The 26593-nt window shown below is 37.0% G+C and overlaps 1 protein-coding gene across 1 annotated transcript in view; it reads right to left on the minus strand.

Moving 5' to 3' along the window:
- The window catches only part of LOC111142964 (neuronal growth regulator 1), an 886535-nt gene that overhangs the window by 164921 nt on the left and 695021 nt on the right, over positions 1–26593 (minus strand). The window contains exon 6 of the mRNA XM_022496319.1: positions 12690–12841. Within this exon, the coding sequence (XP_022352027.1) occupies positions 12690–12841 (152 nt within the window). The remainder of the gene's footprint in view (positions 1–12689; positions 12842–26593) is intronic.

A 26593-nucleotide genomic window follows, 5' to 3' on the forward strand; every position in this document is an offset into this window, starting at 1 on the left:
GTGTATATGGACCACATCTTCCTTATCCATTCGTCCGTTGAAGGGCATCTTGGTTCTTTCCACAGTTTGGCGACTGTGGCCATGGCTGCTATGAACATTGTCTTTTATCTTTTAAAAATATAGAAGAAGAAGGAGGAGGAGGAGGAGAAAGAGGAGAAGGGAAGGAAAATGGGAGGAAAGGATCAGGGAATATGCTAACAAAGGAAAAAAGTAAATAGACACAAGATTATGATGATGTGTGGCAGTCTAAGAATATTTTGGCATATGAGACCCATTCTTTCAGGTGCTGCCGGCAGGAGGGATGTTCAAGATATACAGGTGATTCTGGAGTATGAAGCAAAATGGGTGTAAGCAAGGATGTCAAATATGGTCTCCAACAGCCATATGCCAGCTTGAGAGAAATAAACACTTTCCATTTATTGTTTTCCAGCAGAGTCAAGACTGCAGAGTTGTGCATTCAAAGCTTATGTGAGTCTTCCTAAAAGTGTGTCTGCCTAGTTAAATAGTTTGATTATAGATATTATCTACATTTGGGTAAGCGTATTATTATAAGATAAACTATAGTGCTCCAAAGAAATTATTATCTTTTGAGAATATATGAATTCTATAGGTATGACCATGAATTCTTAAAACGTGGACTATATTCCTGTCAGTTTTAGAAAAACATGTTGCTAAATCCTGTCTTAGGAAGTATTTTGGAAAAGTTGTGACTCCTTTTAAGTGGACTGAGTGGTGACTCTAATGGTTTTTTTTTTTTTTGACAAGAATTATGATCTGCCTCACTAATTAGGCTGTTCCACATATGCACTAATTGGATTGATTTTAAAAAATCAAAGAAAGGAAACTGAAGAGCATGCAACTATCTAATACCACATTTTAGAGCTGGGTTACTCGAGTTATTTCTTTACTTTAAAATCACTGAAAGAGAAAGCTGGTTAAAAAAAAAAAAGATAAACTTGGAAAAAATCTAACTTACTAAAAACCTCTGGCCATGCCATGGGTGAAATAACATTTTCATGCAAGCAAGTCTTGCTTGACTTATTCAAATCTTACTTAAGTATATACTGGGCAGATATCTAATTTGTGTCTCTGGAGAGAAATCACAATTGGATTATATTTATAAGGAAGGAAATCCAGTCTACGCTGAATAGACACATTCAAGAGGACATGCCATTTCGATTTCTTCCCCCAGCAGATTTATGGCTACTAAAACAGAATTTACAGTGCTTTAGATAAAGTGTGGCCCATTGAAATATCATTGCTTTCACAATTAATTCTTCCTCTTTTTTCCTTTATTTGGAACATCAAAACAGAAAAAAAAAATCCAATTTCACTTTACTTTTTCTTTTGGTAATGTGCTCTATTAATTATGTTTCGTGTTGCCTGAGGAGAAATGGGGAGTTTAATAATAATGGCACTCAGGACTTCATAATAATCATTTTCTTCACTTATATCTCTGAATCTTATATGAGAGGTCACATTTACATTTTTCAGAAAAAGAAATCACGGCACCAAAGTGGAAGTGGGGGGAGTGGCTCGGACTGCTACCTTGTCATGTGCTCACACTATTGGATCATGCTTCAAATCCAGTCACTGCTACGGGGAAAATAATGCACGCTGGCTAAGTATTCTCTAAGAGACTTACTTAGAAATCACTGGGAGGGGAATAGCTCACAGGACCTCTGATATGCTTTGTCAGGGAAAAGATTGGGAAAGGCACTACTGAAGGTGGAGACTGGTAATATCTTTTCTTCAAGCTGGAAATGTTGGCATGTTTTAATTTTTACAAAATCTTAATAGCCACCGCTCCCATATACACAAGGTCACATTTTGGCCTAATTTGTTATAAGGGTTAGAGTTTTGTGAAATAGCAAGCAAGAAGATCTATTCTAGTGCCTTTTCATAGGTTATTGGCCGACAGAATTGAAACTGTGAACATAAAGGAAATTTCCCCGGAGAGTAAAATTCTTTGTAGAGATGACAAAATGATTAGGCCAGCAGTGCTATTGAGCTAAACTTTATGGAAACTCACCACAGAGCAAAATACATTAAAATACATTTTTCCCTGTCAATAGAAAATAATTTCGGGTTCAATGACAAAAATGTACGGAAGGGGAAAATATTGGCAGCCTTTCTACTTTGTTAAGGAGTAAGTGTAACTTTTTAATAACAACCAATACATAAATACCATTTCTTTTAAAAATACATAGATTTTTTTTTAGAATCTTGAAGTATGATAGCTGAAAGAGAATTTGAGTATATTTTATCTCTTCATTTTATAGATGAGGAAACTGAGGCCAGAGAATGAAGTGGTTTACTTAAGGACTTCTCCGAGTAAGGGCAAGAACCTAAATTGCCTGTCTCTTAGGCTAGGATCCCTAATAAAATTTTACGGTTCATTTTGAAACTCCTTTTGATTTCTTAGTATCTTTTTGGTACCTAATTCCCAAAACCTGCTACATTTCAATGCTGATCGATGACAACAGCAAATGCCAAAGCTGCGTTCTCCCTTTGGCATTTACTGACCCTTTGTCAACCATGGGGATATATGCATAGCTTCAGTAGCTTGAGGATACAGCTGTCAAATTGCCTCTTAACCTGAGAGAAACACATCAGTAGAGTAATTAATCTTGTACAACCCTCTCTATCAACCTGACCACCTTTTTTTTTTCCATCATTACAAGTGAATGTTTATGTGCATGGCTGATTTAATTAATAATTCTAATAAAAGAGACAGTATCATAGCGATATACATAAGTACATGAGTAAATGAATTAAAGAACCAGTGCTGTCCTCGAATACCCAGTGAGATAAAGTTACACAGTTACTGGGGTTACAGAGACTAAGCTGCACTGGTTACCCTTCAATGTTTGGATCATCCATACCAGGAAAGAAAGAAAAGGAAACTGACGTTTAATGAGGCACCATATTAGCTATTTTACATACCCTGTATCATTTGATCTTCACCAGAACCAGATAAAACTAAGTTATTTCCCCTATTTTATAGATGGAACAACTGAAGTTTAGAGATTGGGATTGCGAGAATAACGTGTGACATCCCAAATAGGGAACTATGGCTTTGACTCAGATCCATTTGCTTTCAAAGCATTCGGTAGTTGGCGTGTGTAGCAGAAAGAGCATTGGAACAAGAGTAGGAATTGTAGGGTTGTCTGCTCTGACAATATACAACTTTGAGCTCCCTCACCTATAAAGTGAAAGAACTGGTCTAGACCGAAAGTTTTCAAACCGAATCTCGTGCAACTCTGTGCCTTTTTGATGGGCCTCAGGGTCACTGTGCAGTGTGATATGGAGGAAAAAGACAGGATTTCCACATTCCAGTGTGATATGGAGGAAAAAGACAGGATTTTCCACATTTACCTCCAAATCAACCAAATGAACTACAGTTTTATCTTTGTTCTATACCAAGGGCTTGCATCAGGTTTTATTAGGGGAAAGAAAGGAATCCACTGCTTTAAAAAGTTGGTGAAAAACCAACTAGGTAAAGCTGAGACTACTCTACGTTTAAAGTTCTGCCATTTGACATGGCTAACTAAGGCACTGTTAGCATCTGTGTTTGGCTCTTACTAGTGGGGACTTGGTGAACTGGAGCTCCACCGGTTCCAACCTGTTGGGTATCGTCTCTCATGGAAGGCACCGAATGCCTATTTTGTGTCTAGCTTCTTGAGAACACACAAGGCTTCTAGGAATAAGGTCAGGGAGGAAAAGATCTTCTTGCTTCCCTCATACTGCCTTTCAGCAAATTTGTATACCTCCATTATGTGTGTGACGATTATGTATGTATGTATTTCAGTTTAGCCAAGTGCCATTCAGTGTGTTGATGTAGTTTTGATATCAAAGTCCAGCTACAACTGCAAACCTAATTTTTGTCAAATATTTATTTCCAGAACATCCAGGGAAGGCTTTCCATTAACATCTTAAAGCTGTGAGGATAAAGCTAGTTGGCTCACGTAGCACACTGTCTTCAATAATCACCAAGTCTAAATTTATTACTGCCTCTTTCAACCAAAATGAAATTCCTATCTCTTTGAAGCTCCAGGAGGGGAGATCAATTTCAATCTAAAATATGAATCATTCAAATTTGTGGTACCACCTTTCACATGGAATCAGGGTTCATTATAATACACAAAAGTACCAGAGAGCCCATACAGTTGCTTACTGGCATGTGAGGACATTTGAAGCAAGCAGAGAGCTGAAATATTACTTGCAAGGGCACAGCTGGCTCCATATTCAACAAATCAGTCAAAAAATAACGTTTGCCTGCCTCAGTCGGATCTAAACAAGGAAAAACTGTTATGCCAGCCACATTCTTACTTTCTTCAATAGGCTCTTCCATTTTCCTTTTGGATACCAGCGATTGACTTTTTTTTTTTTTTTTAAATCTCAAAAAGAAGGTGTCCATCAAATTAAACAGACTGGGAAGAAATATCCTCTAACATGAAAGGAGATTTTCCAGAAACTTAAATAGCATTGATTGTATAAAACATTTGAAATTGGAACTTCATTATTGTCTCCACAGGGTTGCTAAGGCAGGGAAAAGACAAAGTTTTGGTGAGTCCTTTGAATATTGTATGTGTAATATTTCTGAGGCAAATGCTTTATTATTTGAGTAAATGCATGTGCGTGCACATACACACACACACAAACACACACACACACATATCCCCAAGAAAAGAAGTCCTTATCACATCATTAGGACCTATATTCTAGCAATAGATTTGACACCCCACTTTTGGAAACACTAGAAAGAGGAATTTGGCACCCACACACTGGAGCAGTATTGTTGTTATCTATGTAAATCTGTATGCAAGGACTCTATTAATATTAAAACTTGACTTGTCCCAAATATTTTCATACATTAGATCTCAAGAGAAAGGTGTATTAAACCAAAGGTATGTGATTTTTAAGCACTTTGTTTATACGGCTAAGATTTTTTCCTTCTTAACTAATTCTCTTTCCTTATTTCCCTTTAGATTGTGATTCTTTGTGTCTTTTTTTTTTTAAGAAGGTGAGAAACAAAGCATATACAACATATTTTACCTATAGAAATGACTTCTATTGGTTACTGAATTACAATCAAATAATGATGCAAATTTGATGAATTGGACCCGTAGATGGCAGGATGAGATCATTCGGTTCATATTCTTTAACGGGAAGACTTAAAGGAATCATCTCTTTCAGTTGCTCATGTTCAGGAAACGAAAAGCACAACTGAAAAATAATATAAAATCCCAAATAATTCTGAATCCCCCATTTTTTTTTTTTTTTTTACTTAATAAGGAATTTTGCTATGAATAGTTGGCATGCTATCATCTATTATTAATTTGTTAAAGCACTTCTTTCCTGAGGCTGGTCTCTACTGATCTGCAGATATTTTTCTCTCTCTATTTTTTACACATACACACATATACACACACACAGATGTTTTCAATGCAGGCTATGTTTCAGAAATTTCTGTACAGATGACCTACAAGGGGAGGGATTCATTGTATACTAGGTTTCCCATAGTTTTCCTAACATAAATTTTGCTTTCCCCTAACTTGAGAAATTATATATTCCTTACCTAAAGTAATTCTACTGATGAAGTTACTAACATCTCTGCTTAGAATTAGAGTCCTCTTACTATTATAGTCTAAAGCCTACAGGCTATGGAAGGCAAAGGGGTTTAAGGTGACCTCATTTTAAATTAGTCCTTTCTTGTTTCTCTGGGACTGAAGAAAAATGTGAGAAAAGAGGCTCACAAACTGAGAATGAAGGAGGCTTGCAGAAGAACAAGAAGCATGGGAAGGATGATTCACCAAAAATTGAGGTACTGCTTCTTTGCCATTGCCGGTCAGGGAGCGGTTGAGATACACATGGCCACCGGACCTATTAATCATAAAGCAAGCCCAATTCAGACCAGCCGCTAAAGTGCCAAGGCATATCATCAGACTGTGTTCTTCCTTTCAGTGGTTAATTTTCAGACTTTTCTGATCTGCTGTAGCACAGGACACTGCTGACCATCCCTCTTGAAGGAGTATCCTCCTGTGGCTACCATGACACTGATCTTCCTCTGGCATCTCTCCACACTGAATCCATGAGCTTCTACAGAATGATTCAACTCTTCTGCTCATTCCTCAATGCTCATTTTACTTGGATTTTGGTCCTTCCTCAGTTTGTTGCTATACATGACTGAAATGACCACCTCCATTCTGATAACTTCCAAATTGTATCTCCATTCTGGACTTTACATCCAGCTACCTACTGAACATTGCCTCTAGTTGAGGCACTTTTCTTCTTTCAACCTCTAAAATTAAAGTCATTTTCTCCTTTCAATCTCTCCCTACTCCCCAAATCTGAAAATGCTAATCCTCTTCTCATGTTCTATCTTGATTAATCTGACCCAACTAAATGTTAGGAATTACCTGCACTCCTACAGTTCCCTTCTTATTCTCTCCACATTTGGTCATTAACTCTCCTAATTTCTCTCCACTCTGTCACCTCTGCCCCTCTTTTTGTGGAATTATCTTCTTTTAAATGTAATACTTGGGTTTAGCCCTCACATTACCTAAGAATGTCTTTCAGAAAGGAAATCTGCTCATGTCCTTCCTTTATTGAAAATCCTTCAGTGGCTCTCCAAAACCAAAGGGATAAAGTCCGAGCTCATTTGCAGCCCTTCCTGTCCAAATTCTACATATTTCTAATTCCACTGAGAGATGATGTCCAGTCATCCCTCAATACTCTCTTCTCCCACTTTTTACTCTTACCCTATAAAGATACTACCATGTCTTCAAATGTATCAGATTGTTTCACACTGCCATGTCTTTAGAATGGCTGGTTCATATTAGAATATTCCCACTCCCAGCCCTGTAACCATTTCACACCCAGACTCAATCCTAACATATCCTTTGTTCAAGGGACATCTCTACAGTTCTCCCTCAGTCACTAAGACTGAGTTGATCATTATCTTATTTGTGCCACTGTACACTGTGGTCATGATTGTTCTTGAATGAACTCTGCAAACATCTGTCTTTGAAAATGATACAATGGTGGCTAAAATGAAATTCTGAGTTGTATCTTAGTTATAATTCTTACAGTGATATTACCTAACCTGGATGACAGTCCTTTCATGGCCCTCAAGACCAGATTCAGAGCCTCTTCTCTGCCCTGGTATGCTACCATTCCTGAACTGCATTACAGATATCTTTCTTATTCTTCTCCTCTCATTCATCTGAGGGAACTCTCTAAGGACCGGTTTCCAGATCCTTAATTCTTTTCTTTTCTGTATATATATATATATATATATATATATATATATACACACACACATACACACACATGTACATTGTAGGCAATATATATATATATATATATATATATATATATATAAAATGAAAGAAGGTTGTTGCTATTGAATAAATTATTTAATCCTGAAAATAGAACAATTGTTTTAGTTTTGCCTTTACTTTTTGAATCTCCTAGATGTCTGAACTTCTATGCAGCAAACATCATATTTAATCTAGAATCAGTGCCACAAAGACTGGTCCCTGCACTGACTAAGGATGAGGTTAAGTTACAAGCTAGAGTTGGGACATTATTTCAGATTTGCATGCCTTCTCCCTTGCTTGCCAGGGACAGTTTACCATCTAAATCCTTAGTAAAGTGTTGGGCACTGGGTCAACAAATAAAGTCAGCCATCTATATGTTGCTTTGTGAACTGAGTGCTCTTAGGGGATATAATATAATTACAATGGCTAACATTTATTGTTTACTTTGTTCCAGGCTGATGATAAATGCTTTACATGCATCATCCCATTTAATTTTTATCCTATAGATGCGAGCTGGTAGTGCCCTCATCTTATCAATGAATTAACCAAGGCTTTGCAGCATTTGCTCACTCAAAGTCACACATAACTGATATGTAGTAAAAATGGGATTCAATCCCAGGCCTGCTTGACTCATTTTATGTGAAACACACACACACACACACACACACACACACACACACACACAAACACACACACACACCCCAAAGAATGTTGTCTTTTTTTTTTTTTAAATGGTCTTAGTTATAGCAAAGCTCTAAATTATTGCTTCTTGCCTTCTGTCTTCTTGGTGATCTAGGAAATGCAGGTTGTTAGGAACCAGGAGTAGACTGCCTCAGTCCAAGATTAATCCTAAGTAGTTATGGCTAGGGAGCTGATTCCGAGTGGCTAAAGCTTTGTTGGAAAGCTATTCTCAATCAGTTTGAGTGTTTGCTATGTATAAACACTATACTAGGCAAAGCACATTCCTGATAACCCTGTCTTTGAGTGTATGAACTATCAGGGATACAAACCATGAAAACATAGAAATTTTCTTATTCATGGCATGTTCCAAATATCACCATGTACACAAGTGACAGAATTTTTGGAGTCTCTTTCTTTTCTCTTGGATAAGAAAATGGGCAAGCTAGCTTTACATAGTCCCTTAACTATAGGAAGGGCTGATCTTCAGCAATAAATTTTTAACAGCTGGTCATAGTCCAATACTAGGTCAGCAAACAATTGGCTTCATCTTGGATCAATTTAGAAGTTGAAGACTCTTCCATTCATAGACCTTGTGAAGCAAAAGCTCTTCTCAAGTAACACAGTATAATTTCCAGCTAGCATCATGTGGACTTCAAGAAAACTGTCTTTCCCCATAATATAGTTTATAGATTCACAATGCCTATGTGGGATAACTATACCATCCAAAGAGAAAAGTCTCCAAAGGCAAAGGAAACAAAAGTGAAAATGAACTTTTGGGACTTCCACAGGATCAAAAGCTTCTGCATAGCAAAGTAAACAGTCAAAACAAAGAGGCAACCCACAGAATGGGAGAAGATATTCACAAATGACACTACAGATAAAGGGCTGACATCCAAGATCTATAAACAACTCCTCAAACTCAACACACACAAAACAGATAATCACGTCAAGAAATGAGCAGAAGGCATGAAGAGACAGTTCTCCAAAGAAGATATACAAATGGCCAACAGACACATGAAAAAATGTTCATCATCATTAGCCATTAGGGAGATTCAAATCAAAACCACATTGAGATACCACCTTACACCAGTTAGAATGGCCAAAATTAACAAGACAGCAAACAACAAGTGTTGGAGAGGATGTGGAAAAGGGGGAACCCTCTTATACTATTGTTGGGAATGCAAGTTGGTGCAGCCACTTTGGAAAACAGTGTGGAGATTCCTCAAAAAATGAAAAACAGAGCTACCCTATGACCCTGCGATTGTACTACTGGGTATTTACCACAAAGATATAGATGTAGTGAAAAGGAAGGCCATCTGTACCCCAATGTTCATAGCAGCAATGGCGACAGTCACCAAACTGTGGAAAGAGCAAAGATGCCCTTCAATGGATGAAAGGATAAAGAAGATATGGTTCATATATATAATGGAGTATTATGCCTCCATAATGAATACCCAATATCAACATGGACAGGACTGGAGGAGATTATGCTGAGTGAGATAAGTTAAGCAGAGAGAGTCAACTATCATATGGTTTCACTTACTTGTAGAGCATAAGGAATAACATGGAGGACACTGGGAGTTGGAGAGGAGAAGTGAGTTGGGGGAAATTGGAGGGGGAGATGAACCATGAGAGACTGTGGACTCTGAGAAACAAACTGAGGGTTTTGGAGGGAAGGGGGTTGGGGGGTTGGGTGAGCCTGGTGGTGGGTATTAAGGAGGGCATGGATTGCATGGAGCACTGTTTATGCATGGTGCATAAACAATGAATCTTGGAAGACTGAAAAAAAATAAAAGAATTTTTTTTTTTAAGATTTTATTTATTTATTTGACAGAGGGAAATCACAAGTAGGCAGAGAGGCAGGCAGAGAGAGAGGAGGAAGCAGGCTCCCTGCTGAGCAGAAAGCCCGATGTGGGGCTTGAACCCAGGACCTGGGATCATGACCTGAGCTGAAGGCAGCAGCCCAACCCACTGAGCCACCCAGGCGCCCCAAGAAATTTTTTTTTAAATGCCATAAAAATGTGTGTTTAAATGTCCCTGGGTCTCATTTTTGTGTAAGTTTTCAGTCAAACATTGAGCCCATTCATCTTTCATATCCTTAAATTTGGTATCTGGTGTATGTTGTTTACATCTAAACACTTGTTTTAAAAAGCTTTATATGTTGAAGAATAGCACCCTAAATTATTAAAGAGAAGTTGATAAAAACACAAGAAGGAAAAATATGTTATATGTACAGGTTTAGCTTTGGAAGAGTATGTTGCAAATGATGCAATTTATCTTACACTCAGTTGATGCTTTTACGTTCATAGCAAGAGACAGGGAAATGTAAGAATTAAAACCTTGGGCTCTGGAGAAAGACAGTAAGGGATTCAGGGTTTTGCTTTGTAATTTATTAACCATTTGACTTTGGCCAAATTTTTAATCTCTCTTCATCTTAGTCTCCTCATCTGTAAGAAGGAAATTATAGAATTTACCTCTTTGGATCACATGAGAATTAAATGAACAAATTCATATAGAGAGATTAGAATGGTATCTGGTCTACCTTAAGCTCACAATAAGTGTTACTTGTAATCTTCCTGCTATTGTCTTGCATATCTAGAGATTACAAATACACGTTTTACATCTAAAACCCAGTTCTTTCATTCATTTATTCATTAGCTATTTAATCACTTATTCAATGCTTAACAAATTCATTTACTCCCCAAAGATGTATTGATTACCTATTAGATAGCAAGCACCGTGCCTGGTGATATGAGAGATAACATAATGAATCAGGTATTCTTAACAAACATAATTTGGTAGAGAGAGATGAAAAGCATATAAAAAAATTACTGTACAAAATAGAAATAGTGCAGTAAGAGCTTCAGATGAGGTCACACAAGAGTTCTGAATGTATAGATGCTTCTTCAGACTTCTAGGGCTATGCTCAAAATTACAGATAAGATTTGCATATTACGTCTTTGTTGACAAATCAATCAAATTGTGCTAGTAGTTCATAGCACTGTTACATCCAGGAACCAACTGGGAAAGGGAGATGATCAGAGTCCATTCTAAAGACACCATGCTTAGAAGCCCTTTCAGCAGTGAGTTATTTCCAAATGGTTGCATTAAAGTTGCCAGAGCACCACAAACACTTAAGTGACATTTGTTCCTAATTTGTCACATTCATTAATGTTTCAGTTTCAAAAATCAGAATGTGATTTAGAAATTCAAATATCAAAATGTTAATGTGTTATTAAGTCTTAAATTTTTCTTTACTTTGCCTGTTTAATTCATTTATTCTTTCAGGTTCTTGAATATTTAAATCATTTAAAATATTAATGGTATATCAAAGAAGTATCAATATTTACATTAAATGGGAATTCACACTGCTCTGTAATATTTTTAATCGTTTATATTATTCATAATTACACAAAAAAATCCTCATGGAAGAAACTTAAGCAAGTTTATTATACTATAGCTATTGCATAGCAAGCAGTGTTTTTCAGAGTGTGGGTATTAAGAAATATTAAGTAATATTAAGCTAGAATAGTAAGTGATATGTTGTTTTTAATATGTATATAAAGCAAATCCTTTTCAAATGATTATTTTCTACTAACAACTAATATATTTTAACTAATAAAAGAGGTACTTAAACTGTGGTAATTCGAAGTTCATAAATCATAGTTTTTACAGTATATTTTTAAGTAGTGGAAGTATTATATATCCCATCCTCACTTCTGCAAAATGGAAGTGATCATGTCTGTGATGAATTACACAATATCCACATTTTTCAGAGACAGCTTATTATCACAGGATGATAACATAAATATATGTCAGCTCACTATAAAAATATTAACTACAAAAGATAAGGATAATTCAGATAATTCTGTGGAACTGAAAAGATAGTATATTCTTTCTAATCTTTGAATGTTTTAAGAAATACTCCACTTGAAAATTAGGAATATCTTATGGTTCTGAAAATGTGTTGTTTATTCAGCTCTTGAAAAGCACTAAAAGTAATTGTAGGAGAAAAACATCAGCTTAGGTGTCTCTCCATTCAAGCGATCCTCATGTTTGTTCTTCCTTTTTCATTTCTAGTCTTTAGAAATGGACTAGGAACCAAGATATATTAGAAAAAGAGTATTTATTTAAGCAAAACCTTAAGTTGTATTTCAAATACAGTTTTGAGTAAAAGCATTACCTATATGGATAAAATTCTCTGTCCATGATCATTTACTTACTCTTTCACTTTATATATGGCATGTGAAATTTTCACTATTCCAAGATGAATGTCTAAACAAAACCAACCCAAAGTAAATTCAACTGAAATTAACCTATGCTTAAGGGCACTGTAATATATTTTTAAAAACAAAACAAAACAAAACAAAAACAAACAAAAGCCCACCAAACCATCTTCAGTCAGAAAACATTTTTCAGTGGGTCCTATCATTTTGGTAATTTTTCCCTTTTCTCAGCTCCAAAACACTTTTCTAAACATATATGGACTTCAAGAAGAATTCAAAAATTCTCAAACACCCATACCATTTAGGGGCCAAGTTTCCTCTGTGTAAGGGATGTGTCACATCAGGCTGAGTTCTAAAATGAACATACACCATTCTCACGTTTTATTTCTGCTGATGGACAGGAGCCAAGGGCCCCCCCCCCACACAGGGAGCATTTTGGCAACACTGTATTACTTACGGTTGAGAGGCAGGCTCGCATTGGTTGTGCCCAGCTTGTTGGCAGCCACACAAGTATAGTTGCCGAAGTGCTCCTGTGTCACATTGGTAACAGTGAGAATGGATCTTGTGCTAAAGTTTTGAATAATGATTCCTTGTTGGCCATTGAAAAGCCTAGAAGACAAAATAAATTCTAGGTAAATATGCATTGTGAATACCATTTTTAGTTTTATCTTTATTGGGGTTGTCATGGCAACTCATAGACAGTTTTGTCCACACTCGTGTTAGCATATAATGTGATCATGGTGCAATTATATTTTCCTTACGTTAGTAGATATCAGGGAGGAGAAGCTGGTTGATAACTGTAGATTGTTCCTAAGGGAGGATTTGTACTCTACAACAAACTGAATTTCGATTTCCACATGTCCTATTCATACATTGATTTGCATTTTAGAAAACTAAACACATCACAGCAACGGCATCTCATCTGTTAATGTCGAGAAAGAGTAAAGCAAATGAAATATAATGATTTTACTAAAAATGCAAACTGACGGTTTCTAAAAAAGTTGGCTAGGATATGTCTAAGCCATCTCAGATGATATCAGATGACTCCCATGAAAGTTAGCCCCACAACTGTGATAAGATGGTTGTGAGTCTAGGGTCAACACGACTTTGCTGCTGCTATGTACGACCCAGACAGATGACTTGCTTTTAAACCTAGAAAAAAAGCAGCAGTCTAGCATTGAGAAGAGCATTTCAAGTTGACTCTCATCTTGGCCACATAATTAGGGATGTGGCTGGGAAAGTCTTCTAACCTTTCTGGGCCTCAGTATAAGATTCTGTTTTCCCCAGTTCCACCCTGACTACCCAAAAATCTTTCTCCAGGCTTACCAGCAGAGGTCTCACTCTCCAAGAGGCTGGCAGAGCATCACTGTTCTCAAGGCTTGCCAAGCCCACTCTGGTTCACTCTTTTCCTGATCTGCATCCAATGGTTATCAGCCCCTTGTATCTCTGCCAGCTGGATCCTTCCCTCCTCACTCAGTTCTGATCTGTGTCTTATGTTTCCTACTCTAATGCTCCTTAAATGACTCTTTTCCTTTCTCTCTGTGCATGTTTCTCTCAAAATTGTTGTGGGATTTCTAAAACCAAAGTCACATTCTTGCATGGTACTCTGTAGCAGTTTCCGGGCACACAGGTCTTTTCAACCCAAATAAGTTGAATTGGTTTAAATTCCTCAAAAGGTAGGGCCATATGGACATACTTTATTTTATATTTGAGTTCTGCAAAGTACTTAATACTAAAAAAAAAAAAAAAAAATAGTTTGGGGTGCCTGGTGGCTCAGTTGGTTAAGCATCTGCCTTCAGCTCTGGTTGTGATCTCTGGGTCCTGGGATTGAGCCCCAGGTCATGTTGGGCTCCCTGTTCAGTGGGGAGTCTGCTTCTCCCTCTCCCTCTGCCTCTCCCCTGCTCTCTTTTTCTCTCTCACAAATAAAATCTTAAAAAAAAAAAAAAAAAAGGAAAAAAGTTCATAGATCAACAGTACTGGGTGACATCCCCACAACACAGGGACCAGTAAACCCCTCAAGAAATTCTCTTTCTAAATGTGAATTCTGAAATTCTCTTTCTAAATATGAATTCTGAAATAATGAGGATGCCAACCAGATGATAACATCTCCCTAACTAATCCCAAAGTTTACGATGAAAAGATGTGCTGATCTCAATATGGGCTATGTAAGGGGCGCCTGGGTGGCTCAGTGGGTTAAAGCCTCTGCCTTCGACTCAGGTCATGATCCCAGGGTCCTGGGATCGAGCCCCGCATTGGGTTCTCTGCTCAGCGGGGAGCCTGCTTCCTCCTCTCTCTCTGCCTCTCTGCCTACTTGTGATCTCTGTCTGTCAAATAAATAAATAAAATCTTTAAAAAAAAAATATGGGCTATGTAAGTTCATAGCCCAAATGGCATGGTATTTTTTCCTCCTTAATATGTTCAGGTTTTAGTACTAAATATTTCTTTAATCATGAAGATGCTAATAAATGGCATTCTCCTGAGAGTTTAGGTTGAACTCCTTTGCATTACATTATGTGACTTGCATCTGAATTTAGATAAAATATACTGTAGCTACATGCAGATTAAAATAAGCAGCCATGCTTGATTACCCTGGGAGTTACTTATATTTCATGTAATAGCTGAATTTGACTTATCCAAAACTCAAACTTTAATCAGATTAATAAAACTCTGAGTTAAATAAACATTGAAAAACCTTAACTTGGGCAATAAACCTAATGATCTGCAACTCTGACACAAGAAAATAGGGCATAAAATATCAAGGATATGGCAGTTTTTAACTCTCCTGTCTTACATTGCAAATCCATCAACATTTATGCCAAAAATATCATCATGATTATTGCATATTTTCCTGCATCACATTAATAACTTTATTTTTAACCAATTACTATATGCTATGTATAAAAATTCACAGCTTCATTGTCCAGAGAGCTTTGGCATTATGGCCCAAATCTATCTGCCCATGTCTATGCTAGGGACACATTCTCCAGAGGACTCAGCAACTCCCTGGACTACTAAATCCTCATTGTGCCCCACTTACCAAAACTAAGATTCATTTTGCTGCTAAAAAACTAAGAAGAAATTAGTCAGGGTCTTCATTTGGCTAGACCCCGGGGAGAAAATCTCAAGGGAGTTGAGTCAGTAACTTGATGGGATTGTTTGCTTATGTTCCTTCAGGCTGTCTTTCTAGCTGGCTTCTAATTCTCTGCCCTTCAGTGTGTCGGAGGGCAAAGCCCCAGATGTTGCAAAATCATGTAGCATGTCCACACTCTGTATGTGTAGACCCATTCTTGGTCTCTGGCCAGCGCTGCTGTGTGCATCCTCACCGAGGGGCACGTCATTAGCAATTCCTGCTGCTCTCCTCGGCCTGGCAGGTGATGATGGCCAATAAATAGGAAAAGTTGCCTTCCCTGGGGGGATGTACCTCCCTCTAGAGGAAGCTACCTTTCTGAGATTAATGGAGAAGTCCAAAATGTCCTTTCTTCTAGAGTTTGGAGTTTTAGAAATGCCAACTCCTCAAATACATTCTAAGAACATATTTTTATCCAGTAGATGGCTGAAATAGACCTTCCAAAGTTGATCTTGAGGCAGAATGACTTCTGAGATGGTATATATCTCAGGAGGTGTATTTCTGTGATTTTCCTGCAGGAATCCTGAGAGCACATGGAGTGAGGGGTTTTCTCAGCCATTTAAATCAATTCTGAAAATTGCCATTGCTACAAAGATGAGTCCTATGCTTAGGTGATTAGGGACTTGACTGAGTAACACATGTCTTTGAAAATCTTTGGAGGTCCCTCAGGAGATCAAAGCTGAAGAGAAGAATCAATCAAACAGGTGTTTACAACTAAGTTTATGTCAGTCACAATGGGGACCCTGTTAAGATGAATACTTCTACCTTTAGTTACCAGATATAGAAATTTGAACCACACTTATAAGTCCCATCATGTCTGTCTTTAATGTAATTTCAATCTTTGACTAAAAACAAATAAAAAAGTGCTCTTTAGTTGATATTTTTCTTTATCAAACAGTTTTATTCCAAAATGGTTGGATATAGTTATATTTTCTATAAAAAAAATAAAAAGTTATATTTTCTGTAAAAAAAATTTTGATAAAAAATTATATCAACTTTTATCATATTTGACAAATTAAATTGTTATTCAGTGTTAAAGAAAATTCTTGATAGCTTTCAAACATGCCTATTAACAGAAGGACCCTTGCCCCACTGAATTTCTCATATCTATCCCAGACTTGTTTGAAACCAGACTTCCTTAAATCAGTGATGTGAAATTTTAAAGTGACAACTCAAGCAATAGTTCACAGTACACCTTGCAATAAAACCAGAGAACTAAATCCAGAATACTGCCTTATTTGGAGTTCTCTCCTTTCTCTAAATACTTAAGTTTTTCAAGTTCTAGGAGAATCGTTCTTGTATTGACTCAGATTACAGAATAAGAGACATTTTCATATAGTCTTTTCCCCCAAAGAGAGGAAAACAATTCTATTGGATTAGTGGTTAAATACAGTATTCCTTCCTCAGAAGTAGATCAGCAGCATTTGGCGCTTGCTTAGAAATTTCTGAGCATTTTTATTTTTTGCATTTTTACCTTTCAATGGATCCTATGGCTATGAGATCCTTCTGTTACTGTGGAGCTTGCTGTCCTATACCCTCTACCACCTATGGTAGTTTGTTCCATACTGCTTGGATCAGAATGTTTGTGTCCTCCCCAAATTCATATGCTGAAAACTTAAGCCCCAAAGATGATAGCAATAGTGGCTGGGACCTCTGGAAGATGTTTAAAAATCATGAAAGTGAAACCATGATGAATGGGATTAGTGCCTTATAAGAGGTTCCAGAGACCTCCCATAGCCTCTTCTGTCGTGTAAAGATGCAGTAAGATGTCTGTGATCTAGAAGAGGACCCTCTCCAGACCATGCTTGCACCCTGATCTTAGACTTCTAGGTTCCAGAAGTATGAGATAACTCTCTGTTGTTTATAAGCCACCTAATCCATGGTATTTTGTTATAGCAGCCTGGATGGACAAAGACACATACTGAGGACCATTGCCCTCACTCTTCTTCCTTCTGCCTTTCATTAATGCTTCATAAATCTGTGAACTGCAGGCTATCTGTCCCGCCAGCAGATGATGAGGTAACTCATAAATAACACAGCCTGACCAAATAACTAGTTCTGAATTAGAAGAGGCCCTTATATTTTCAAGTGTCAGTCAGAAAGGAGTACCACATAGAAAGCATAATAACTAAGGATATTTATATATCGGACTGATGAAATGTTCATGAAATTTACAATCATAGCATCTCTCGGGTAGTAACTAGGATGGACAGAAGAGTCCACTGAAATATCCGACAGCAAAACTGACCACGAAGCCACTGGCACTGATTGTTAAGATTGCAAAGTTAAATGGAACAGCCCTACCAGACCTCATTCATTTTACATATAAATTGAGCCTCATGACACATTTTGGGACTACCATTTACTATCTGCCTTTCCAGGTCAGGAGTAACAATGAATATTCTAGAAAAACAAATTTCAGGTGCAAATAGTCACTGAAATACTTCATGGTGAATATAGAAATATATATAAATGTATCAACAACAACATTTAAAATATTAAAGCAAATTGAAACAGGAGTGGGAGATGTTCTCAAATGATAATAGATCTTTTATCAGACTAGAATACAAGGAAATATGATAATAATATGTCATGTTATAAGAAAATATGACTATAATGTATCATGTTATATAACTGGATAAGATTATTATGATCTTATTAATTGATCTTTGGGTGGTAGTATAGCAGACATGGAAGACAGTAGGGGACAGAAGGTAGTTCTTGAGTCATAAGAATTATATGTACAAAGAAAAGGAATGTTACTTCCAACAATGGTTTGTAGCCTTCTGACTTCTAAGAGGTGGTATGAATTAAGGATACAACTCAAGAAGAAGAGCTTCAGAAAAAGTCATGGTTGATGGTAAAAATGTCACAGGTGATATGGTCTTAATGGAAATGAAGTTTTATTTGGTCATCAGATGATGATTAAATACCTCCCATGCTGAAGGCACTGAGTTAAGAACCAAACGGGGCGGGGGGAGACAAATAAGACATAGTTCTATATAAGGACCTTGGCTACACTTAAAAATGTGAAGATGAAAAAAATTAAAAAATTTAAAAACAAAACAAAAATGTGATGATGACACTGACATGGCATATTGGTCCTTGCACAACACATCTCAATGCCTCTCTCAATGACAGAATTCTAGCTTACATATATTTTGGCTCTGAATCATGGCCATATTTCTACTCTTTTTAATGTAAGCAGGAATGCCTTATGTATGTGGAAAATGTTAGCTGTTTTTAACATATTTATTATTGAAGTAATCTAACATGAAAGAATTCCAATGTTGTACAAAAAAAATTTGGTGTGAAGAGTATGGGAAACTGACATTCAGAAAACATTTTAGCATTTTCAAATGTATGTCAACTAATCTTCATAGCAGCCCTAGGAGGTAAGCCTTACTAATCCCATTTTACAGATGAAAAGAAAAAAGAAGTTTAGAAAGATTAAGTTAATTTATCTTCTATCACATGGTAAGTGATAGAACCAACATTCAAACCCAGATCTTCTGACTCTTGGTATTGTCCCAAAGTAGCAACTGGTATTCAAATCATTAAGTAGAAACCAGGATATTGTGTTTGAGTTTGGAAAGACATGGCAGAAATCATGAGTGATTTAAGAAAATTGAGTCAAGACAGGGAATAGAACAAGTGGAGCCAAATCACCAAGTAATAAGTGGTATCTGTACTAGGAAAGCCAGATCCAACCCATGGGGTGAATCCAATGGGACAGGAAAAAAAAAAAAAAAAAAAAAAAAAGTAGGGTTAGTTCAGCTATCTATTTGCAGATTCCCTGAACCAGAGGTTTCTTAACTACCTGTGTGAGGCTTAGCTATGCCCATCGGTCTCTTGTAGCAGTTACCTTTTGCTCCCAGTGGAGTCACCCTTTCAGGCTACTTACATTCCCAAGATGAGAGGTATGAAATGGTCCAAGACTCTTTCTTCCTCAAACTACCTGCCACACAACAAATACCTTCAGCATTGATTATTGTTTTTCTTCTCCTAGGTTCAATAAATATTTGGGTTGTAGTAAATCTCTCTCCATAGTGTATATGTGCAACACAGTCAAGGATGACAGAAAACAAAACAAAATATAACCTAGATGAGTGGCAAGAATGCAATAATTTTTTTTTAAAGATTTTATTTATTTATTCGACAGACAGAGATCACAAGTAGGCAGAGAGGCAGGCAGAGAGAGAGGAAGGGAAGCAGGCTCACTGCTGAGCAGAGAGCCAGTCGCAGGGCTTGATCCCAGGACCCTGGGATCATGACCTGAGCCAAAGGCAGAGGCTTTAACCCACTGAGCCACCCAGGCGCCCCAAGAATGCAATAATTTTAAGTAAGTTCAAAATTGTCTCTGAAGTTCAAGTCCTAGTGATGCTATGGAGTTACTGTGTCCTTTCTGAGTTGTTCAAATCACCAGCAAATTAAAAACTTCTCTGTAGCACACCATTTCAGATGCAAATTTTCATATATTTGCATGACTTTTGATTACCGTCCATATTCCCCATTAGCATGTAGCTCCATTAGGGCAAGCTTCCTAATTTTTGTTATACATTGTATTTTGAGCATGAAGCACAATGTTGGGTAACTTAATAGGTGTATCATAAGTAGTTATCGTATGCTCGACTGCATGAATTCTGCTTTTACATTTTTGTCTTGCTTAGTTTTTTCATCTGGGAAATGGAAAAAATGAACCAATCTCAAAGTGTTGACATAAGAATGGTTTTTAAATGTATACAATGTAATATCTACACACATGCACACGCACACACACACACACACTCACACACACACACACATCAAATGCAGTAGGCACTAGAAATATGATAGGTGTTATTATTGTTCAATGATAGGGTCTGTTTCTTAGACAGAACAGATACATTTCCTCTCAGATGGCAGCAAAATATTTAATATTGAAAATACAGGAAATTATTTTTAAAGGAGAGATCTACGACAGTGACTGAAAAGATCATAGCATCATGATTTCAAGATGTGCCAAACTCAGTCTCAATTACATGCGTATTATCAACCTCATCTAGGTTTTTCATAGATGTGCAGGGTAGAGAAAAAAAATAAAAGTAAAAAGAAGGAGGAATAAGAACTCTTAGATACCAGAGAGAAATGAAAATTGATGTGAACATGCTGCTATAGCAACCCATTGGTTTACTGTGCTGCTTGGTACTTAAGGCTTGAATACAATATGATATCATTTATTCCTAGGAACAGACCGAAGAATATCATGCATCAATGTCTCAGCCCCAAGGGGTATCTATCTTTAGTTGCACATTTGAATAAATTAATGTATTATAATATATTAGGACATTTTAATGATTTTAGACTTTATTAGGCTATTTAAAATGTATGACTTGTTTACTTTGTCAATTTTAATGAAATTAATAATTTTAGATTAGAGACCTTTGGGCTGCCTTACTTGTGACAATTTGGTTCACACGGGCAAGATACTGCCTTTAACTTTACATCAAGTAAACAGAGGCTATAGTGCAGGTGTCAATCCTCCCCTGACTGCAGTGAGTCTCGTATCCCTGACAACCTGGCCTAAGACTGGATTTTTTTCCCCTCTGCTTGAACGGCTTTTCTAATATCAATGTGCCCATGATTTTAAAGTCAAATTTCATCCCACAATAAACCAACACAACTGTTTTGCAGAGATCACATTCACAAAAAAGAAATCCCGAAAAGTCAGAACTGAGCAACAGAAACCAGCCTCTTTTCTGCAATCACATACTGGGTTAACCACGTCCTGCAATCTAAGGTGATGGATGATTTTGTACTAATATTCTCTTCTCGATGTGAAAATGTATGAAAATAAGAATGGCTCTGTTTCTTCAGGATTAGAAGGTCACAACTCACTCTTGCAACAGAGTGTATTTCAAACACCACGTTAGACGCCGGGAACACAATGGCAAAGAGGGCAAAACCCTCACTCTCAGGGAGATTATAGATTAGGAGAGGGACCAGTAAACAAGCTGAGTATCATCTAAAAAGTGCTCTGATAGAGGTAAGAACAATGGGAGTACATTTGGAGAGACGCCCTTCCAAGTAAAAAGGGGTCTGGGTAGTTTTCTGAGAGAAGGTCACATGTGAATTGAGACTAAAGGACTAGTAGAAGGCAGCCAGCGAAAGGTAGCAGGATGGTTGTGTGTGTGTGGAAGGGGCTTATAAGCAAAACGGCCAACACATGAAAAGGCCTTAAAGATAGAGATCATGCCACAGTTTGTAAACTGAATATTTTAGGACAGTTACAACCCTATTGTGGGGTGGTAGGATGGCAAGATAACCAGACAGGTAAACAGAGGCAGGAACATGAAGGCCTCCCATGCCACACTGTGATGTTAGGACATTCGTATAGGAACATTCAAGAATGCTTGAAAGGATTTAAGTATACAGTGATAAAATCAGATATTTATTTTGGAAATACTGCTATGAATTTTAAGAACACAACCAAAACCTAGCTGTCTATTGATGGACTGTGTCTGTAGTATCAACACCTCGATTTCAGTATGTTCTAAACCAAACTTGGTATAATCTCTCCCAAATCTCTTTTCCTCTGTTCCCAGCTTCAGTTAATGACTTCACCATTCACCTTACTACTGATCTAGAAAACTTAAAAAATTATCTTCAAGTGGTCCTTTCCTTGTATCTAATCAATCACTGAAATGTATAAATACTAACTTTTCCCTCTCTTGCTTTTTAAAAAAGACTCATTCGTTTATTTGAGAGATGGAGAGAGAGTGTGCGAGTGGAAAGGGCAGAGGGAGAGGGAGAGAGAATCTGAAGTAGACTGAGCACTGAGCGTTCAGAGCCTGACACATAGCTGGATCTCCCGACCCTGAGATCAGGATCTGAGCTGAAACCAAGAGTCGGATGCTTAACCGACTATACCACTCAGGAGCACCCCCTCTCTTGCTTTTTAATTGTACAACTTATACCCTAGTTTACCCATATTTTGTATCTTTCCCATCCTAAATGGTCTGAGAAACATTTTGTGAAGACAAGAATGGATATTTCTACTACCCTTGAAAAGTCCTTTAGTGGCTTCCCACATCCTATGGAATCAAGTCTAAATGTATTATCCTGTCATTTAAAATGCTCCAAGTCTTGCCCTAACATGCATTTCTAACCCTATCTCCTATTACACCTGATTTCACATCCTGTACCTCGAGACATAAAAAGAAACCCTCTCACACAATGCTTACATTACTTGACCATGCTCTTTCCTTGCTTATGATTTTTCTTGACTCCTTGCAATGTTTGGAAATACTGTTCATTGATATCAAGCATAAAAGCTACCTTTTCCCTGAAGCATTTGTTAATGCTCTGATTTGAGTGGAATGGACCCCTGCTGTGCACTTTCAAGGACTTGATTTAGGGCTCCCTTAGGGTCCTCTTACATGGTCCTTATTTCATTTTGGTGATTTTTATGACAAACTATAAGCTCTAAGTCAGGAAATGGAAACAGGACTAGCCTACTTTTAATTTTGTTTGAATGTCCCAGAGTTTCAAATATAATAGTTTGCATGTTTGTCTTACATGGACATGTGTTTTCCACTTCCCAGTAGTTGAAATACTCTCGCTTATTTCATATGTTTATCCTTTACCTCTTCCCTGGCCTGGGATGATAAAGTTATCCAGGGATAATAAAACTATATGGACAAGACTTAGGGTATAAGAAAAGTGAAATATCAAATAAAATTATAGATAGATAGTGAAATTACATTAGAAACAAAAGTGTCTTCAGTAAAGCAACTTAATTTGTTTTCAATCTTGATCAATTATGTCACAGTTAAATGCCCAAGGTATATTTGTTGAATGAACATGTAAATTCTCAGGTCAGCAAGGAAAATTATTTTTAACATGGATGGTAATGGCTTATTTCTAGTACCCTTCTAAATCAAAATATGTAACTGCTTAGTCTTATAAGAATGGCCTTGCAGAGGCACCTGGGGTGGCTCAGTTGTTAAGCATCTGCCTTCTGCACAAGCCATGATCCCAGGGTCCTGGGATTGAGCCCCACATCAGGCTCCCTGCTCAGTGGGAAGCCTGCTTCTCCCTCTCCCACTCCCCCTGCTTGAGTTCCTGCTCTCATTGTCTCTCTGTCAAATAAATAAATAAAATCTTTATAAAAATGGTCTTGCAAATGAGAAGATAAAAGAGAGAGAAAAAAGGGGATAGAGATAGAGAGAAAGAGAGGGAGAGCAAGAATGAGTTAATTTATTTCTAGTCTCTTCTGAATAATCAAAGTTGCATAAAATCTAGAAGAGGGATATTTTGACACAAGACTCAGGATATTAGCGGTTGGTTTTGTTTTTGTTTTTAAAAATCACTTTGATAAGGTGAGTCTGGGATACAACTCAATGAGTCTGGGATAAGTACGCACCTATGAAACCATAACTACCACGTCCAGAAATAATACATCCACTACCTACCAAGGTTATCTTGACATTAGATTTTACTTCCCTTTCTGTACTTCCCTTCAACAAGTCATTTTACTTCTATAAGATATTGTTTGTTTGTTTGTTTGTTTGTTTTTCCTCAGATATAATCTAGTTATATTTGTATGGGGCGCTTGGGTGGCTCAGTCAGTTAAGCATCCGACTCTTAATTTCATCTCAGGTCATGATATCAGGGTGATGATATTGAACCCCATGTTGGGCTCTGCACTGAGCATGGGGCCCCTTAAGATTCTCTTTCTCTCCCTCAGCCCCTCCATCTCTCATTCATTCCTGTGCTCTCTCTTTCCCTCTCTCACTCTATAATAAAATTAAATTTTAAAAAATCTAGTTAGAATTGTGTGAGGAGTGGGTAAGATAGTATACAGTGAGTTATATGTGTTATAAAATTACAAAGTCAGCAGGTGGGGTAAAATTCGCATGTCATTAAAATTGCCCTTAAAATTCCTTATTTTAAAGTAACATACTTTATAAGAGTCTCTAAAATGGAGGGCAAGTACTCCAAATTGGGTACCAAGTGATCTGTGGGAGTGTGAAAAGAAAATAATAAAATGCCCATTTGTTCTATAATTGTATCTCATCTTTTAAATTTTATCTGTTACAGGTCATTTAATGCTTGCAAAATATCAGTTCAAATACTGATTCATACACTGATTCATACACTGATAGTTTTTCCCAAGTTTTAAATTTTACTCAGAAATATATATTTCAAAAATGTTGTGGACCACTGCTTTACATCAATGATCTACCTACCAAGTAGGTACCATTACAAGAGGATGACGCCATCCTCACAAAATGATATAAAGCCCATGTTTTTGCAATACCTACTTGAACATTAATCCATTAAAATTTATTTTATGTTTTTGGTCTTAATCCTAAATAAATATACTCTTCTCAAGCCATAAATTAACTTCATTTCATGTCATCAAAGATAATTCTTGTTTAATAGTACTTTTCCTATTCTGAAAGTTCCCTTCACTGGATAGAAGGAGTCTATTTCTTTCTATTATCAAGAAAAAAAAAGTTTAAATGTTTGGCTTTCTATATAATTAAACCCCAAATTCTGATTTTCCCAATACTAAAATGCAAGTGGAGCAATATTAAGTCTGTGAGTACTGTCCCTACCAGGTATGCTAAAAGAGCTTATGTGTTAAAAAAATAATAATAACCATTTTATCCAAAGGATAATATTTTAATAACAAGTATAAAACTTTAGTCATTCTCATGGTGCTTATCTAAACAGTGTAATAAACTAAAGGTCAAAATGACTAATATTTCTTTTTTTTTAAGATTTTATTTATTTATTTGATAGACAGAAATTACAAGTAGTCAGAGAGGCAGGCAGGGAGAGAGGAGGAAGCAGGCTCCCTGCTGAGCAGAGAGCCCAATGCAGGGTTCTATCCCAGGACCCTGAGACCATGACCTGAGCAGAAGGCAGAGGCTTTAACCCACTGAGCCACACAGGCACCCCTAATATTTCTAATTTTAAAAAAAAAGTTTCTTTTTTTTCCTTTTTTTAATTGTCATCCATATCATCCATGAGGGGGATAATGTAGAAGCTTATCTTTGAAGATAGTATCTGATGATTCTTAACTCTTGATATTCATGTTCCCATTTTTCCCTTCCACTTTGAATAGTATAAGCAGTAAGATATTACAGGAATGACAGAGCATAACTTCTGGGACTAGGTCATAAATAGTTTCTACCTTGCTCTCTCTTGGATTAGTAGTTCTGGGAAAAGTTAAGAAGGCAATCAAGCAGTCCCATGAAGAGACAATTAAGTGAGGCCTTCTGCCTATAACAAGAACTAACTTGCCAGAAATCTTAGTGAGTTACCTTAGAAGCAGACCCTTTAGTCGTAGTCAAGCCTTTAGATGACCAGCACCAGATAACACTTGACTGCAACTTGATGAGGCACCCTGAGCCATAACTATCCAGCTAAGCTGCTCCCATCCTGACCCACAGAAACTGTGATAGTAAATGCTTACTGGTTTCAGCTGCTAAGTTTCAAGCTAATGTGTTATTTAGCAGTAGATAACTAAGAATGGCATTGTATGCAAGAGAAAGAGTGTGGACTGAGAGGTTAACAATAAAATGTGTCTTGGTGGCATCTTTGAAGTTGAGAGCTCTTGGACAGGTTAAGACTCTTGTGTCTCAGTTCTGCCATCGGTAAATTGAGGACAATAAATTGTGTTTCACAGAAGTCTGAACAGGAAGAGAGATAAAAGAATTTAAAGAACCTGGAAAGTGATTTGTCTTCAGTAAGCATTTGTTTCTTTGTTTTCTTTTCAATTGTGCTTTATTTTTCAGGTTTTTTTTTTAAGGTTTTTAGATTATTCTCAGCACCCAGATATGGATTTTATAGGATGTGGAAGAACTATAGGCAGAGATGAGACTAAGGATGCTCAGTTACTGCCTCTTTTTTTATTTATTTATGTTTATTTGAATGAAGATCCAGCTTTGAAGATCTTAAGTTAAAAGAGATGAGTTTTTATAAACATTCTCTTCAGCAGAAGTGAAGAGAGTAAGTTATTTTTGAATATATTTGTACGCTCAAAGTGAAAAATATCTCTAGGAAATAAAACTTCTCCAGATCTTGTAAAAACTCTGCTACACTTTGACAGAGTCTCTGACAGCTTCATGTTTCTGTTAGTGACCTTGAGGTCAAGAAAACAGCTCAGAAATGTGCTGTATCTGTTTCTTCTCTGTGTGTCTACCTTGATTCCATTATTTCTGTGTCTTTGACTAAGTAAATTC

Source organism: Enhydra lutris, unplaced genomic scaffold (assembly GCF_002288905.1).
Source record: "Enhydra lutris kenyoni isolate GAN:26980312 unplaced genomic scaffold, ASM228890v2 scaffoldscaffold9, whole genome shotgun sequence".
In the NCBI taxonomy this organism is placed as follows: domain Eukaryota; kingdom Metazoa; phylum Chordata; class Mammalia; order Carnivora; family Mustelidae; genus Enhydra; species Enhydra lutris.